The sequence below is a fragment of the Corella eumyota genome, chromosome 6, assembly GCF_963082875.1.
Source record: "Corella eumyota chromosome 6, kaCorEumy4.1, whole genome shotgun sequence".
NCBI classification, from domain to species: domain Eukaryota; kingdom Metazoa; phylum Chordata; class Ascidiacea; order Phlebobranchia; family Corellidae; genus Corella; species Corella eumyota.
The window spans coordinates 6,510,405-6,528,024 of record NC_137495.1 but is presented as its reverse complement, the minus strand read 5'-3'; the positions used below and the strand labels follow the sequence as shown (position 1 = coordinate 6,528,024).

General features: G+C 29.6%; 3 protein-coding genes across 6 annotated transcripts; all 3 read right to left on the bottom strand.

Moving 5' to 3' along the window:
- Window positions 1–213: 213 nt before the first annotated feature.
- On the bottom strand, window positions 214–5,904 carry LOC145755435 (uncharacterized). 2 transcript variants are annotated; one of them, XM_082571672.1, is made up of 16 exons: window positions 5,770–5,904; window positions 5,355–5,492; window positions 4,937–5,134; window positions 4,476–4,709; window positions 4,074–4,178; window positions 3,858–3,965; window positions 3,667–3,744; window positions 3,522–3,605; window positions 3,227–3,310; window positions 3,005–3,088; window positions 2,847–2,930; window positions 2,416–2,490; window positions 2,260–2,343; window positions 2,139–2,201; window positions 1,896–2,077; window positions 214–1,810 (listed from the first exon to the last, which is right to left on the bottom strand). In XM_082571672.1, exons 2-16 carry the CDS (start codon window positions 5,427–5,429, stop codon window positions 952–954), a joined length of 2,397 nt encoding a protein of 798 aa, XP_082427798.1. In that variant the 5' UTR covers window positions 5,430–5,492; window positions 5,770–5,904; the 3' UTR covers window positions 214–951. The 2 variants fall into 2 exon arrangements, with proteins under 2 accessions (XP_082427798.1, XP_082427799.1); XM_082571673.1 differs by lacking the exon at window positions 3,667–3,744.
- Window positions 5,905–6,012: 108 nt separating this feature from the next.
- Window positions 6,013–8,804, bottom strand: LOC145755442 (uncharacterized). 2 transcript variants are annotated; one of them, XM_082571683.1, is made up of 7 exons: window positions 8,670–8,804; window positions 8,034–8,523; window positions 7,747–7,799; window positions 7,616–7,684; window positions 7,071–7,196; window positions 6,822–6,929; window positions 6,013–6,518 (listed from the first exon to the last, which is right to left on the bottom strand). In XM_082571683.1, the coding sequence occupies exons 2-7, from the start codon at window positions 8,071–8,073 to the stop codon at window positions 6,015–6,017; spliced, it is 900 nt and encodes a 299-aa protein (XP_082427809.1). In that variant the 5' UTR covers window positions 8,074–8,523; window positions 8,670–8,804; the 3' UTR covers window positions 6,013–6,014. The 2 variants fall into 2 exon arrangements, with proteins under 2 accessions (XP_082427809.1, XP_082427810.1); XM_082571684.1 differs by having other exon boundaries at window positions 6,252–6,522.
- A 1,561-nt stretch (window positions 8,805–10,365) lies between these two features.
- Window positions 10,366–14,769, bottom strand: LOC145754952 (receptor-interacting serine/threonine-protein kinase 1-like). Of its 2 annotated transcripts, XM_082571128.1 has the most exons (9): window positions 14,571–14,769; window positions 14,334–14,395; window positions 13,283–13,354; window positions 12,845–12,928; window positions 12,635–12,679; window positions 12,389–12,472; window positions 12,258–12,323; window positions 12,011–12,192; window positions 10,366–11,896 (listed from the first exon to the last, which is right to left on the bottom strand). In XM_082571128.1, exons 1-9 carry the CDS (start codon window positions 14,629–14,631, stop codon window positions 11,038–11,040), a joined length of 1,515 nt encoding a protein of 504 aa, XP_082427254.1. In that variant the 5' UTR covers window positions 14,632–14,769; the 3' UTR covers window positions 10,366–11,037. The 2 variants fall into 2 exon arrangements, with proteins under 2 accessions (XP_082427254.1, XP_082427255.1); XM_082571129.1 differs by lacking the exon at window positions 12,389–12,472.
- Between the last annotated feature and the right edge of the window lie 2,851 nt (window positions 14,770–17,620).

The following is a 17,620-nucleotide window of genomic DNA, read 5'->3' as shown; positions in this document are numbered from 1 at the left end:
TAATATTCACATGTTATTCCTTTGTAAGGGGTCTTTCTTATTAATATCATGTAAACCATTATTGAGCTATAGACATCCATTGATTTGCGAACTTTCCCATGTGGATTTAGTAAAGCTTCCGGAGCTGTGAATACTTTAGTATGTGTGTTATTGTACTGACTTAAACCTGTTAAAGATTCTTCAGTGCATGTTGCAAAATGAGCACCACCAAGATCTAATATTTTGCATGTTAAATCATGATATAAAGTCAGGAAAAAAATCAGGAACTACAATAAGTGCTACAAATTAATTGTAATAAATACAAAATTATATAAATATGAAAACACAACAAGGCACCAATACAGTAACCTGATATCTAACTAACTAGCATTATAAAATACAGCACAAAGATAAAAGTTTTGCATACCATCAAAAACAAGGGGTGTTGTAGTTCAAAATTAAACAAAAACATATTTGGGTATAAAAAAAGAATTTTATAAGATACAATAATAAGAAAAAAAAACTAAAATAATTAAGAAAATAAAACTTGTTAACGATCATAAAAAAATTAAAAAACACATTATAAATAAAAGATTGCATAATCCTGTTGGTAAAAACAACAAAAATTGTTGGTGTTTGTATCAAAAATTTTACCAATTTTGTAAGTTAAAAGTAAGGTAGACACAATTTATTAATTTATTAAAATGAATAATCTCTTGCATGATTTTTAAAATTAAAGTTTTTTAACTATTTTGAAAATATGATTTTAAATTACCCATATTGCTAAACGCTAAACTAAAAGGTGGACTTTGTAAAAAAATTTTACTTTGACAATTGTTGCTCTTTTACCTAGTTTATAAATACAAAAAATTTTCTTTTGCATTTAAAGTAGATAATTTCTACAAATTTTTACTTAAAAAATAAAAAAAACTTCTTTTGTCAAAATCATCTATTTTATAAAAAAAGTATTAATTATCCAATAAATTCAAAATTTGGTGGGGGAAAGCTATTAATTGGTTGACAATCGAAAGAATCCTGGCATGAATTTTTAAAATCAAGTTCTCTTATTATTTTAGAAATATGGTCTTGAATGATCCATACTTCTATTTCACAAAGCTTATTTCGAAGACGATTTCTAACATCGACAATAGTTGGTCGTTGATCTTGTGCTTGTTTCCAACATTTCGTCATTTCATTTTTCAAGAGATCAACAATTTTAACATCATCCTGTCCTATAGTAGCCTTTAAATGCTGAATTTCTTCTAAGCTAGGCCTTTCACCTCTTTGAATACCTTCCAAGTAATTTTCACTTGTTATTCCTTCGTATGGGGTCTTTCTTGTTAATATCATGTAAACCATCATGGAAAAACTATAAACATCCATTGATTTGCGAACTTTTCCATGGGGATTTTGTAAAGCTTCAGGAGCTAAAAATACCTTGGTGTGGGTTTGGTTGTACTGACTTGCAGTTGTAGAAGATTCTTCAGTACATGTCGCAAAATGGGCTCCACCAAAATCTGATATTTTGCATGTTAAATCATGAGATAAAAGTATGTTATCAACTTTTAAGTCACCATGGGTAATTCTTTGTGAAGATGACATGTTGTGCATGTATGCTATCCCGTTGGATATATCAGATACAAATCTCAATCGAACAACAGGAGGAATTAGTTTAACTTCATTTTTTTGATGTAAAAGAACAGTTTTAAGATTGCCACCAAGCATGTACTCCATAATAATTCCTGCTGATCCCGGCCATGTTGTATACCCAATCACTCTTACAACATTTATATGGGTGGATAGTTGTAACATCTGGCATTCAGTTTGAATACTATAAATTTTAATATTAATTATATATAGATTAATCAGTATTTAAAAAAAATAGTTGCGGAAATATATAAAATATAAAAGTATACTTATTTTTAATCCTAGCTGTCTCTATTGCAGATCCAATAACTCGAATACACTTAACAGCAATGGCACCCCATGCCTTATTAAATGCAAGACGTACACACCCAAATGCACCACTACCCAATAAACCTTCTTCATCAGATACACATAAAATATCTTTTGGTTCATGATATGTGACTGGTTTTTCCTAAAAAAAATAATTGTTTGCTTAATCTTGAAAAAATTAAAAAAATTAAATAGTTTAGTACCTTCACTAGGTCATTCTTTTCCTTTTTGAGTTGGGCAATTTTTTCTCCTAAATGTTCAATTTTCTACACAAATGAAAACATTATTTATTGATATAGAAAATGTTTTTATTTTTTAATCTACCTTGTCTTTTAACTCCAGATCAGATTTCAAATTGGTAATTTTTGTTAGTTGAGTTAAATTCTCTTTAAACAAATCTTCCAATTTCTAAAAAGTAATAAACAATGATTTTAAATAGAAAGTTTTCTCACCGAAACATTACACATGACTGGTGTTTACCCTTTCTTTTCCATCTAAATTAGATTTAAAGTGCTCAATCTCAGTTTGTAGATTTAAAACTACATCATCCATTTCCTTAAAAAAAGATTAAATATCCTTAATAAAGTATTAAATACACCAGCGTGAAGTTAGAAACCAGTTCCCGGTTCATTATTTGGCACTGGATTTAAAATCCAGGTCATTATTCAGCACCAGATTAAAAATCCAACAGATTTAAAATCCGTTCTGGGTAATAGGGTCTCTATAACCCTTTTACCCAAATCTTCATTTTGAATTCGGTGCTGAATAAAGAACTGGAAACCGGTGTCTAACTTCACGCTCATATTATGTGACACATAATTTAAAAATGGTATTTAATTTTTATTTTTTTTGTTTGAAAGGTTAGGTTTTTGACCTTTTTAAAAGTATTGCTATAGAATGAACATTTTTACCTTTTCTTTTACATTTAAATTTGCTTTAAGCTTCGTGATTGTAGATTGTAGAGCAAAACTTTTATGTAATACATCTTCTATTTCCTAAAAAAAAAATGTAGAGGTAATTCTAAAATCGAAAATTCGTGCAGAATATACTATACAAGTCTGTTTATTACCAAATCTTTTAAATCCAAATTGGATGCTAGTTTTTCATTTTTAGTTTGCAAAGTGGAATTTGTTTTTACCAAGGTCTCCAGTTTCTAAAAAAAGTTTAAATAAAAACCACTTTTTAAAGGTTTTTTTTTACCTCTAAAAAAATTTTATCCTTTAAAAAAATGTAGAGGTAATTCTAAAATCGAAAATTCGTGCAGAATATACTATACAAGTCTGTTTATTACCGAATCTTTTAAATCCAAATTGGATGCTAGTTTTTCATTTTTAGTTTGCAAAGTGAAATTTGTTTTTACCAAGGTCTCCAGTTTCTAAAAAAAGTTTAAATAAAAACCACTTTTTAAAGGTAAAATTATATATATATATATACACAAGGTTTGAATTGATAAAATCAGTTACTTTAAAAACAATATTGTTAAAACAATTAGCAATTTTATAAAGACAACAAATTTTTTCATTAGGTATTTATAAAAGTTTAGATTTCAAAAACATCTAGATATTTTACACAAAGTTTTTTTTTACTCTTTCTTTTGACTCTAAATTTGATTTGAGGGTATCAAGTTCAGTTTGAAGAGTTGATTTTTGGCTCAGTACATATTGCATTTTCTAAAAAATATGGATTGTGACATGTTATTCAATATAAAGAGTATTTTTTTAAATTCTTTACCGTTTCTGTTAAATCCAAATTCAATTTATTGTTTTTATTGTAAAGGATTTTTGTAGTAGAAAATCTCACCACACATTCCTTAACAGTATGCATGCATATTAGTCACATATTTTTTAAAAGAATATTAAACATTGTTGAATTATTTTTAGCATTTGATATTATTAAACATGTTGCAATATAAATATATTTACATTAGATGGAATAAATGTTTCTTCCATTCGTTCTTTTTCAAAATCTTTGTGTAATTGATCAATACGTTTTGGTTCCTGTGGCATAAATGGCTTTTGGACCCAGTTATTCTAAAAAAATTAATCTTTTGGTAAAATATTTTTAAGTTAAACAAAAGCACAATACAAAAAACTCCATACAGAACTTAACGGTATCCAAAATATTCTAATCCTATTTACTTTTCTCAAATCAATGACGTCTTGGATCATGAATCGAACTCGAACTGAAGTCTCCTTATTTCGTACTATTTTCTTTATTTCGGAAAAGTATTGATCCATTCGAATCTAAAAATTAATTAACTCAGCAGTTTTTTATGGTAAAATAAAAAAAGAAAACATTATTATAACTTATACTTGGGCTATAAAAATAAAAATGTTGGCTACAATAAACTGTGACAATGTAAATTATTAAATTTTAATACATCAGCCCTGAACAAACATGACTAATGTCTTTTTTAAAGTTAAGAGGGTTTTACACTAACAAAATTTGCTTTTTATTTAAAAACGTTTTATACAAAGTAACAGATGGCTCTTTAAGAGTAACATATTTAAGGCTAAACAAAAATAAAAAATTTTTTATACCTTTCCTTTTTCGTGATCAAGATCTTTTCCAATAATGGTCAAAAGCAGGCACAATCCCTCATAAGCGTCTTCGTCACGAAGATGAAACAACGACATAATACAATTGTGCATAAACTTTTCTGTTAGCATGGTCAACTTAAAAAGCTCACCGATGAAACGAATATTGCCCATTGTTCGACGCCTTTCTTTTGCGTTCGCTAATTCAAGTTCTTTTTCTAATTGTTTTTTTTCCTCCTAAAAAATTAAATTTCTTTTCAAAAAATACATTCACACTGCTATGATCATCAACATGACAACATAAAATACTATTATTAAAATTTTCTAAAGCATTTGTTATTTTAAATATAGGTAAGATTTATATAAACTTAAAAAAAAGCACAATTAAATAATTAGGCAATATCACTAATAATGTTTACATAAAACCAAGACAGGATAAAGAATTAATATGAAATCATTTTTACCGGTTTAGCTGCCTTTTCTAATTTAGATCTCAGCTCTCCGAGAATAGCTTCATTTGTCCTTTCCTTTTCGAACTCACGCTGACATCGAGTAAACAAAATTTTACGAAATTCCAATGTGTTTTTGCCTTCCACACAAAAGGTTGTCATAACACGACACATGTTGGCGTAAGTTTCGCTGTAAATAGGCTCATTAATTGCCTAAAAAATTTAAAAAGTCATAACCAAAAAGACAAATTATATAACATTTCAGTTATAAATTATTTGTTTGTAGGTCAAAAATCAAGTATATATAAAATGTTTTTAAATTGTTATTAAACTGTCCCAAACTTACATAAATCTACAAGCGCAAAAAAAGAGAATAGCCAAATATGTTTGTAAGTATAACATTAAAACACAATGTAATTTTTTTTAAATATACCTTTTCAAAAATAAGATCGATAACACCACGCAGTCTAGTTTCAGTATTGATTTCCAATGCTTGCATTTTTTGCATAAGTGGGGAAAATTTTTGTGGCGTCAACTCGTTCAATATAGAACACACCTGCCTAAATATTTCCTATAAAAATTTTTTTTTAAAGAACCCATTATTTATTTGTTAGAGTAAATTAAGCTTGTCGAGAAGTTGATTTACACCATAAATTAAAGTAATACATATTAAACGTAAATTCTTAAAATTTGATTTTGTCACACTACTATAAAGAGCATGTATGTGCCAACAGAAAACAATCTTTGTTTGCCCTAAAGTTTGGCGTTTGGCGTTTATAAATGTAAGTCGGCTTTAAAAAAAACAACATTTAAATATAATAACCTTATTTTAACAATTAAAATCTAACCTTAGTTTTTTTTTCCTCTGGAGTTTGCAATGGATCATGGATATTATTTAGTTTTGTTGGTTTCCAAGCTTTGTCAGACCTTTTAATTTCTGGGTCTTTCGGGCTGTCAATTGGGAAAAAAGCCCTGCGAGGTTTATCAGTCAATTTTTGTTCGGATGTTTCTTTTACTTCAACTGATTCTGCTATTTTGGTCTTTGGTTTTATTAAACTATTTTTTTGGTTGGTAGGTGCAGATTTCCCAGTAACTATTGCAGGTAACAACTCAATACTAATGTTTGTTTTTTTACTGTCGCCACTTTGAGCCACATCAGATTCAATTTTACCAACTTTTGTCTGAGCTGAGACAGCTTTAGTGACACTAGATTTTGGCTGTCAATTGGGAAAAAAGCCCTGCGAGGTTTATCAGTCAATTTTTGTTCGGATGTTTCTTTTACTTCAACTGATTCTGCTATTTTGGTCTTTGGTTTTATTAAACTATTTTTTTGGTTGGTAGGTGCAGATTTCCCAGTAACTATTGCAGGTAACAACTCAATACTAATGTTTGTTTTTTTACTGTCGCCACTTTGAGCCACATCAGATTCAATTTTACCAACTTTTGTCTGAGCTGAGACAGCTTTAGTGACACTAGATTTGGAAGAAACTACTCTTAATTTTACAGGATTCACTATGGCAACTGGTGAATCTTTGTGTTGAATTAAAATGGGTCGCGGGGTGTAGCTTAAAGTGGATGGCTTCATGTTTTCTGCGATCTAACTTAACAAAAAACATCTTTATTAAAATTGCTTTGGAAATAAAACCCTTTTTTTACTGCAAGATGGTGCACGAGAGTCGCTTTTTTACATAAACAATGCTTTTAAATGCAACATTTTACTATTCTGCTTGTAATTTAACTGTTAAATTTTACAGGTATTAAATATATATTAAATTTACATGTACTGACATAGAAAGTGTTTAACAAAAGTAACTATTGTAAAAAAATTATCTTTATTGTAAAATAATAGGTTTTTACAAGCGGTAAAAAGTGACAAAATTTTTACAAAAAAAATAGTTACCGTCAGCATTTTATCAACAGAAGAAGGACTTGTTGCGGAATCTGCATTCGAAAAAACTGCTGCAGCAACTTTTGCAGCACATTTTTGGGCTATTTCCTCATTTAAAACCTGGAAATCAACATAACAACAGTTACCGCATTCCACATACCATGTATTTTCATTTAGCATACCTAACTAGCACAATTTAAAAACATTAACAAAAAAATCTTTGTAATGATTTAATAAAATATTAAATGTCCCAATACATACATATTCATCGATGAATGACTCTTTTTTAGTGCCAATGACATCTTTAAGAAATTCATTTGTCACATCCTTATAAGTCATTGGATCTTTAATAACTATTCCTTTTTTTTGGGGTGGTGTAGTGGCTGGCTTAAAAATAAATTCAACTAGTTTATTACCCTCCAAACAATCAATGCATGTGTGTTTTTATATATATATAAATACATATTCAAGCCACTTTTATGAAACTAATGGGTACTAATGTATTGCGTAACAAATTAGCATTTAATGGAGTTACTTTTTCGGTTGTATGTGGTCGTCTATGGTCTTAAAATTAGCCACCCAAACACATATAACAGCATTTTAAAGAACATATTTATAAGCTTAAAAGTACGAAAGCCACATTAAATGCTTCCAAATAATGTACAACATTCGTATTTTTAACAAATTTGTGGTGCATAGGTGATTTATTACAGTTCAATACCTGTTACAATCATGTTACAAAAATTGACTAAATTGTAACCATACACCCAGTTAAATAAAATAAAAAATTAGTTAAAAAAACTAACTTGTGCTGGTTGTTGTGGGGTGGTTTGCATGTGTTGTTGTTGTACATGGGGAGACTGATATGGTGGTTGCTATAAAAAAAAAAAGCCTATAAGTTATTTAAATTAAACAATTTTTTTTAAGTTTTTGTTACCTGAACCATTCCATGGGTATCATAGGTGGGCATTGGACTCTGAAAGAATTGACCTAAAATAAAGTATTCTATTACAGATATATTTAAAAAAAATTTCTATTGATTTAAATTGTTTTCTGTATCTAGTGTTAACGTAACCACTGTTTACAATATACTATCTTGTTGTTATTAATAAACAATTTAATATCAGAAAATTTTAAAGTTGACTTTTAAAATTTGTAGAATGATTTTAAAAAATTTAAAGTTGACTTTTAAAATTTGTAGAATGATTTTAAAAATAAATATACCTTGTAAACTTGGGTAATAAGTAGGAGAAGCAGTTAACATGTGAGATTGTTGGGCTGAAACAATATTTTGACCAGACGGTGAAATGAATCGTTGCTAGAAAAATATACACAAAAAATATCAAAATAAAGCTATAAGCAAAATAATTTTTCAATTACAGTTTTCATCAATTTTTTTTTAAAACCTTAAGTGTATTATTTGCCTGTTAATCAACGAGACTTTTTTCAACAAATACAAACTTTGTAAACCAAAATTTGATTTTGTTTTGTTTCAATGTAGGCTTATGTAAAATTTTTTAACTTTTTTTTAATAAAAACAAAATTTTCAATAAAAGACACAAAACAATCTCAAATTTGATTGAACATATATATTTGGTGGTGCTGCCTGCATTAAATAGGGAGGTGGTGTATTTTGCATTCCCGGCACAAACTGTTGGTTGGGATTCGACATTTGCGAGTATTTGGTGGACTGAGAGGACTGCATGCCGTAATTCTAAAAATTAACATAAAAATATATACAACATCAAAAACCTAACCATCAAACAAGAAAATGTTAACAATACTGCTGTGCTAATAAAAGCAATAAAAAAAGTTAATTTAAAAACTAGAAATAAAAATTAATTTTATTAAGTTAAATACTTGTGGTGCATATGGTTGCTTTGGTGCTGTTGGGTAAAACATGGGTGTGGCCTGTAGACCCCCATTATTGTGGGGATTCCCCATAGAGGATGAGGTTCCACTGAGCCCCACGCTCATATTGATGTCCGACTGACTTATAGGAAGCTAGAAGTAGTTCTGTCTGAGGCTTTGTGCTGGCTGTAACACAAAACAAAAAGTTTATTACAAAATTTTAATTTTGAAAAAAAAAAAAAGAAAATTGGAGTAAAAAAACATTTAATATGGTATCATGGCACATTTTAAACACATTAATAAAAAATATTACCTGCCTTCATACATTTTTTCTCAATAGGTTAAGTTTAATATTTAAAATATGATATTACAAATGTTTTTGACGTACTGATGAGTAGGATCCTGGGTAACTTCTTGTTCTTCCCTGTTGTGCATAACTTCCTATACATAAAAACTTATTCATAACTTTAAACAATCTCAAGCCTTTACAGAATATGGCAGCCATTGTTAACATAACAAAAATTGTAAATTTTTTTTGTATATATATATCTTTATCCTCGATGTGGGAAAGTCGAATGCACGACTTAAACATAGAGTAACATAAGTTACCGGTAATTATACTGCTGATTAAGTGCTGGCTCAGCAGGAGGTTATACCATTTATAGCACCTCTAGGGTGCTACAGCATGAGATCAGTGGGGATTGAACCCACAACCTCATGTGTGGTGTAGCAAGTGTTCTTACCACTACACCACGCTGCCGGTTTAAATAATTACTGTTAACAGAGTATATTGCATATATATTTAATAGATATAGTAAAACTTACCCTGAAGTTGCTGTGGGCCATAATATTGTGAAGTTCTATAAATATAAAAAACATTGTGTGCACAGGGCTTTATTATTTATAGACTTTATTCTCATTGTAAAAGCCAAACATAGAGTAAAAATTTTTATCTTTTTCAAGGCCAAAGTTGCCTTCGACAATTTAAAAAATATTTGACTATATCGCCCTATAATTTACCAGTAAGTTTTGGACAACTACCTTGCATTACCTTGGGGCTTTACAGCTTTATAACACAGAAGCAGTTAATATCAAACCCTGGACCACACTGCTAATAGCATGTTGTGATGTTTTTAAATTTGCAAGTGGGTTATTTACGTTTTATTAGGTTGCATAAATTACAAAATTATATTCCTAATGTAATCTTAAAATAAAAAGTTTACTGCAGATTTAACCTTGACAACTTGTCTTCACTTTGGAAGATATCATCATCTTCATCAACGTCTGAACTTTCAGAAGAATTTGGATTATTTCCTAGTTTTGAAAAGTAACTCATGGTTTGTTTTGTTTTAACCCCAGCTTTGGTAAAATAAATGCAAATGGACCGAGTAGACGGGGAAGCACCGCTAGGTTATTGTAAAATAGTTAGCGTCGGGAAATTCCCTACTTCAAAATAAAAATCCTACTTCTAAAAAAACATTTTTTAATATTATTTAATTAATTTACTTTTAATATTTATTTTAAACACAGTTCTACTGTAAATTTTAAATATTTTTACTGACACCTGAACTATCAAATTTATCGCTCAGGGGATACGTAATCCAAAATAAAACTAGTTTTCTACATATTAGATACTTTGTTAGAGCAAATAGAAAAACCAAATTTAACCAACAAAAGCTAAAATTTAATAAAATGTATCTGCTTAAATATGAAGTGCTTAAGATTTAAAAAATTAATACAAATTGAACTATTATAGAAATGTAAAAGCATACAAAGATACCATTAGACCACTATTTTTGTTTAAACCAAATCACACCCCTTATATACCCCACACAACATATAGCATTAAGGCAAAACGGCCTTATAATGTTAAATAAATATTGAATAAGAGTAAATTAGAAAGGCTTAATAAAATGCATAGTTTAATACAGAAAGTAATTGCATAAAAAAGTCAAAAAAGATTACAAAAATGAACTAATTTTTTTTTTTGCTGATTACAAAGAAACTTAACTAAACATAAATATTTTAAGCAAAAAAAGTACAACAATGATTTTAATTATTCTGTAAATTTAAAGTTAGGTGGGGAAAATTTATCTATTGTGTAACAATTATAGGAATCCTGGCATGGGTAAATCATACCCCTTATATACCCCATACAATATATAGCATTAAGGCAAAACGGCCTTATATTGTTAAATAAATATTGAATAAGAGTAAATTAGAAAGGTTAAATAAAATGCATAGTTTAATACAGAAAGTAATTGCTTAACAACACAAAAATGATTACAAAAATGAACTAATTTTTTTTTTGCTGATTACAAAGAAATTTAACTAAACATAAATATTTTAAGCAAAAAAAGTACAACAATGATTTTAACTACTCTGTAAATTTAAAGTTAGGTGGGGAAAATTTATCTATTGTGTAACAATTATAGGAATCCTGGCATGGGTATTTAAATTCAAGTTGTCTTGCAACTTTAGTAACATAATCCTGAAGTACCCACATTTCTATTTTAGAGAGGGTGATTTGTAGACGACTCCGTACATCGACGATTTTTGGTCTTAAATCTTGGTCATGATTCCAACAATTCTCCATTTCATTTTGAAGTTGGTCAATAATATCAATACTATCCTCTTCTACTGTAGCTCTCAACTGCTGAATTTCTTCTAAGGTTGGCCTATCTCCTCTTATAATACCTTCTAAGTAATTTTCGTGTGTCATTCCTTCGTTAGGAGCTTTTCTTGTCAATATCATGTAAACCATCATGGAAAAACTATAAACATCCATTGATTTGTGAACTTTTCCATGGGGTTTTTTTAAAGCTTCAGGAGCTAAAAATACTTTAGTGTGGATAATGTTATGGTGAATTGCACTTGTAGAAGATTCTCCAGTACAAGTCCCAAAATGAGCACCACCAAAATCTGATATTTTGCATGTTAAATCACCAGTAAGAAGGATGTTATCGACTTTCAAGTCACCATGGGTAACTCTTTGGGAAGGATACATATTGTGCATGTATGCCATTCCATTGGATATATCAGATACAAACCTTAACCGAACAACCGGGGGTATTATTCTAACTTTATCTTTTTGTTCTAAAAGAAGAGTTTTTAGGTCACCACCAAGCATGTATTCCATGATAATCCCAGCAGATCTTGACCATGTTGTATAACCAATTACTCTCACAACATTAATATGGGTTGATAGTTGTAACATATGGCATTCATTTCTTATTCTAATAAGGTTTTTATATTTGATTATTTTTTTAGTTTAAATAGATAATAATGCAAAAAATGAGAATAACTTAAAATTTTACAAATATTATAAAAAATTAGAAGAGTGTACTAACTGCTCATTGACCCTAGTTGTCTCAATTTGAGATCCAGTCACTTGAACACACTTAACAGCAACAGCACCCCATGCTTTATCAAAAGCAAGGCGTACACAACCAAACGACCCACTTCCCAATAAGCCATCATCACCAGATACGCACATAACATCTTTTGGATTGTGATAAGTTACTGTTTTTTCCTAAAAAATAAATTGTTCACTTGATTTTAAAACATATTAAAAAATAAAAAAGTTCGGTTGACTACCTTTGCTGATTCACTTTTTTCTTTTTCTGTTAGGTTGGCAATTTTTTCTTTTAAATCTTCAATTTTCTATGGCAAAAAAAACAATTATTAAACATTAGCTAACATAAAAAATAACATTTGTATTTGTTTACCTTTTCTTTTAAGTCTAATTCAGATTTTAGATTTTCATTTTTAGTTTTTAAAGTTTCCTTTTCCTTTAACACGTTTTCATATTCCTTAAAAACACCATTTAAAAAAAATGGTTTAAGACTATTTATTTATTTCGAGTTTTGCTTAATCTTTTTAACGAACGTGTAAAATATGAATATATAAGCAGTAAATTAAGAGAGGAGAAATATACTTTTACAAATTATTAAAGTCATAATGGAGTTATTCACCTTTTTTATTAAATCCAAGTTTAATTTCAGCTTGTTAACTTGTACCTAAAAAAAAATTAGGAAAAATAAGATTGACACTTCTGCTTACAGTTAAATTCTGGCAATGCAATAAATATTACACATTTTTATTAATAAACTATAAAAAAAAACACCTTAAACTACAAAAAATGTTATTGGAGCATAGAAAATAACAAAATTTCTGGTATTTACCTCATCTTTCGAAGAGGAATTTAACTCAACACTTTTATCTTTACTATGTGAAGTTGAAGTTTGCTTCACCTTATTTTGAGGTTTCTAAAAACATAAAATTTAACAATAAATTTTCTGTGTTATTGAGTTAAAATAAAAATTAAATCTGTATACAGAGCCTTATAAACTATATTATGTAAAGAACATAGATATACACCCCTTTTAGATACAAAACGCAGCTGGAGGTGCAAGGGAAAACTAAAATTATACTATAACAATTAATGTGATGTTAATGGGTAGAAATGTAGCATACGAAAAAAAATTAAGTAGTTTATTTTAAACACAACTTGGTTTTTAAAAAAAAATCGTATATATTAAAGAAAAAAATAAATAGTCTAACTTAAGCCAACACATCATTTTTAATATCACGAAAAATATTACACCAAATTTTCCACATACCTCACCATGCAAATTCAAATCAACAACATTTGATGAACTAAATAGAAATTTCATCCATAAGTCTTCCGAATCCTAAAAAGATTGTGAAGTAAACATCAACAATATTTATAACTCCTAGTATTTCTTTTAATCATGTTAAAACAATCATTAACAAACACACACATGTTGTATTGACAAAATGACAACAATTAAAAATATAGTCAATTTACTTAAAGTCAAAAATGTGGCTATTTCAATATCTAAAAAAGCCTTACTAAAATGATCAACAAAACAAACTTTTGTTGTGTTTTGTAGCATTTAAAATAAAAAGTACTATTGCAAATCCAATGTTAAAAACTAGGGATGGGCCAATCAAATCCGAGTCCGAGTACTCGGCCCGAGTATTAAGCATATTTTAATACTCGTGCTCGTCAAGCATTTTTTAGTACTCGGACGCCGAGTAATAATTTGTCATTTAAGATCGTATACGATTTACTAAACATAAAAAAACACGAGGTTTGCCTTTTTCTAATAATCTATAATCTACTTTCAATTATATTACGTTATTTAAGCAACAATTGCGCAACTAATACACTTTTTTTTACTAAATTTTACGCATAATAAATTTGAGACTTAAACATTTTCGTTTGGACCTAAAATGATATTGCTATCAGCGGTAAGTAGTTTTGCCAACAGTAAACCTTTTATAATCCATAAATACGTGTTTTTTGGCAAATTTTGCAGTTTTAAAATTATGCGGAAAAGATTCTCGTGAACAATTATATACATTTAAATGACGTCATAACCGAGTACTCGGACTCGGCCGAGTATCGCGACATAATACTCGGGCTCGTCGAATCCGAGTAATTTGGATTTCAGCCCATCCCTATTAAAAACATAAATTAGATTGTGCCTATGCCACTGCAGTAAAGGTCTTAATAATAAATAACAATATGTGGCCAGGTAAACAATGTCAACTGTTGTAATCTATTCGAATTTAATAACCAAATAGATTACAAATTTTGCTAATATTATGTCATTTAGAATTAACATAAATTTCCCGTTGGCCTACCATCAAATCCTGTTGGCCTTCTGTCGAATTGTATGCTGTGTCTTGTTCTTGCATATTTTCATCTAACAATTTAAAGTCCAAATTTCATATTTTTTAAACTTGACAAGTTTGATAATTAAATAAAAAAAGTTATTTTAGCACTAACTTAAAATAAAGGCACTTTAATATAAAAAAAAATTATTATTATGTGTTTTATAGCATATTTTCATCAGCAGGCGAGTTGTTTTTGCAGTTTACCTTTAGTTTGTTTAATTCTTGGAGATTTCTGTTTCTTTCTTGCATTTGGACCCTGGATCATTATTTTAAACACAAAGACACTTTTAAGAAATAAGTTGGCTTTAGTCAATTGTGATCTACGTTTGATCTGGGTTTAAAATACTACTTTTTCTGAAAGAAAAACACTTACACAGTGCAGTAAAAAAAAATTCGTTCCCCTTTTTTGGAATCTTTGGTAGAAACTATGGTAAAGAAAACGAGCAGCAGTCTTAGCAGAACTGGACAAATGTATGTCACCAAATATAAATTTAAAAACGTAACATAAAATACCTAAATGCTTCAAATTCTCAATCTTAATTAAGGTATTAAAACGTTGTAAAGAAAGTTAAACAGTTAATAAAAGTATACATTGCTTAATGTGTACCCCATCTGGGTTTCATTGTCGCTAAAATAATTTACTAACATCCAGAGTCTTGCTTAAGACATTCTTAGATGTTGCACAGAGCCAAGTCTTCCATTCATTGTCGCTGATATAAATTTGTTAAACAAGTCCAGGGACAACAAGTAACTTAGTTAGGCTGCAATGTTATCACATAAACCCTGTTATCAAAAGCCAAATTTGATGTTTTATACCTAAACCGTTTTTTGAACCTATATATATAATTATACCTGCATTAGTTATTAAAACCGTTGCACTTCATCTTACCTGATCTTTCTTTAAAAAAACGCGTCATAGTTACCTACATATGTTAAAAAGTGTAATGGAAAAAAACAAATAAAACGAAAAAATTCAAACGACCACAAAGAAATTGCCCTCGATAAGAAAATGACGTATATAATAAAAATGGCTGTGGTAAAATAGAGGGCAAACACATGAAAATAAACTTAATAAACAGTGTGTGCTACGCTTTAAAAAAAATATCATCCTTTACTTGATTTAGTGGACTTTGAAATTTGTGTTTCCCGAAAAAATCACAGATTAATCAAGGTTTTTATTTTAGGATTTTTTTTCTTGGTTTTTGTAAGCTCAGTCATTAAAGCAACAATCTATGTTAAAACCATAAATTATATATTAAAAAATATTTGAATAAAAATGCCAAATGGGATATATATAAGTAAATCTAAAAACAACAGTTTTTTTTAATACAGATTAGAAAGTGATCTAAATTACTTTTGTGCTTGGGTTCATGACCTCTTCACCTTTGACCTCATCTTTATTGTCTTCTTGTGGAACTTCAATGAGTTCATCTTGTTTACATCTCCTCGGCATAATGGACATCTTGGATGAAACTAACAAAAATGGAAAAAAACTTTAAATTGCAAGTGGTAGTGATTTAACTGGATGCCATCAATAAGATCATAAACGGATTTAGATATTTTAGGAAAAAAATTTAATTTACCGTAATTAGATAAAGCCAGTAACAAAATCATTACAAAAATAGTATCACTCAAGAATTGAACAACTAACGTATTTATATCAACTCAAATGAATAAAAACTTTGACAGAATAGCATCACAGTAGTAATTGCTTCCATAGTGAAAATAATATTAAACTAATTTAAATAAAAACTGCTATAAGATTCTCCTATCAGACTTATCTCAAGTTGGCTGTAAAATCACAACCGACGGAATAAGATCGCAACCGACGGAATAAGATCGCAACCGGCGGAATAAGATTACAACCGACGGAATAAGATCACAATCGACGGAATAAGATCGCAACCGACGGAATAAGATTACAACCTACGGAATAAGATTACAACCGACGGAATAGGATCACAATCGACGGAATAAGATTGCAACTAACGGAATAAGATCACAATCGACGGAATAAGATCGCAACCGACGGAATAAGATTACAACCTACGGAATAAGATTACAACCAACGGAATAGGATCACAATCGACGGAATAAGATCGCAACTAACGGAATAAGATCACAATCGACGGAATAAGATCGCAACCAAGGGAATAAGATCGCAGCTGGCGGAATAAGATCTCAACCGACGGAATAAGGTCACAACCGACGGAATAAGATCTCAACCGACGGAATAAGATCACAACCGACGGAACAAGATCACAAGCGATGGAATAAAATCTCAATCGAAGAAATAAGATTACAATTTAAAAAAATATAAAAAAACGCGAAAATCGCATTGGCTGTTTATATAAGATTACTGTCTGTTAATTTAAAACCAAATACTTAATAAGACAATTTTTATTAACCCCTTACCCAAACCCTCTTCTGGGAAACGCCCTTTATTTTCAAAAGTGATATTAGTCGTCGGTTGTGACCTTATTCCGTTGATTGGGATCTTATTCCGTCGGTTGTGATCTTATTCAGTCGATTGTGATCTTATTCCGTCGGTCGTAATCTTATTCCGTTGATTGCGATCTTATTCCGTCGATTGTGATCTTATTCCGTCGATTGTGATCTTATTCCGTTGGTCGTGATCTTATTCCGTTGATTGCGATCTTATTCCGTCGATTGCGATCTTATTCCGTCGGTTGTGATCTTATTCCGTTGATTGCGATCTTATTCCGTCGGTTGTGATCTTATTCCGTCGATTGTGATCTTATTCCGTCGGTCGTCATCTTATTCCGTCGATTGCTATCTTATTCTGTCGGGTGTGATCTTATTCCGTTGGTTGTGATTCTATTCTGTCGATTACGATCTTAATCTTTTAAAATTATTACTAAAAACCAGATTTTATTCCGATATGGTATTTGTTCTTCATACATCTATTTGTCAAATCATCAAAATCGGTATATTATATTATTATCTAGTAGGTTATGTTAAGTATAGGGTCACTTTACGCCATGAGTATTATTCCTAAAAAAACTTTAATCTGGTAATTTGAGCTTAGTCCTTTTGTGGTCATATTACTTGCATGAGATTCCTACGCACCCCCATTTAACTGTTACACAGATGATAAATAGAGTAGCAACAGCACAAAGTCCCAGGTTTTATTCCCCTGTTAATTCTTTTATCCACCATTGATAGTGTTAAGATACCACAAGGAAACAAGAAACAAGCTGAAATATAAAACATGCCATATTTTTTTTCCGCAT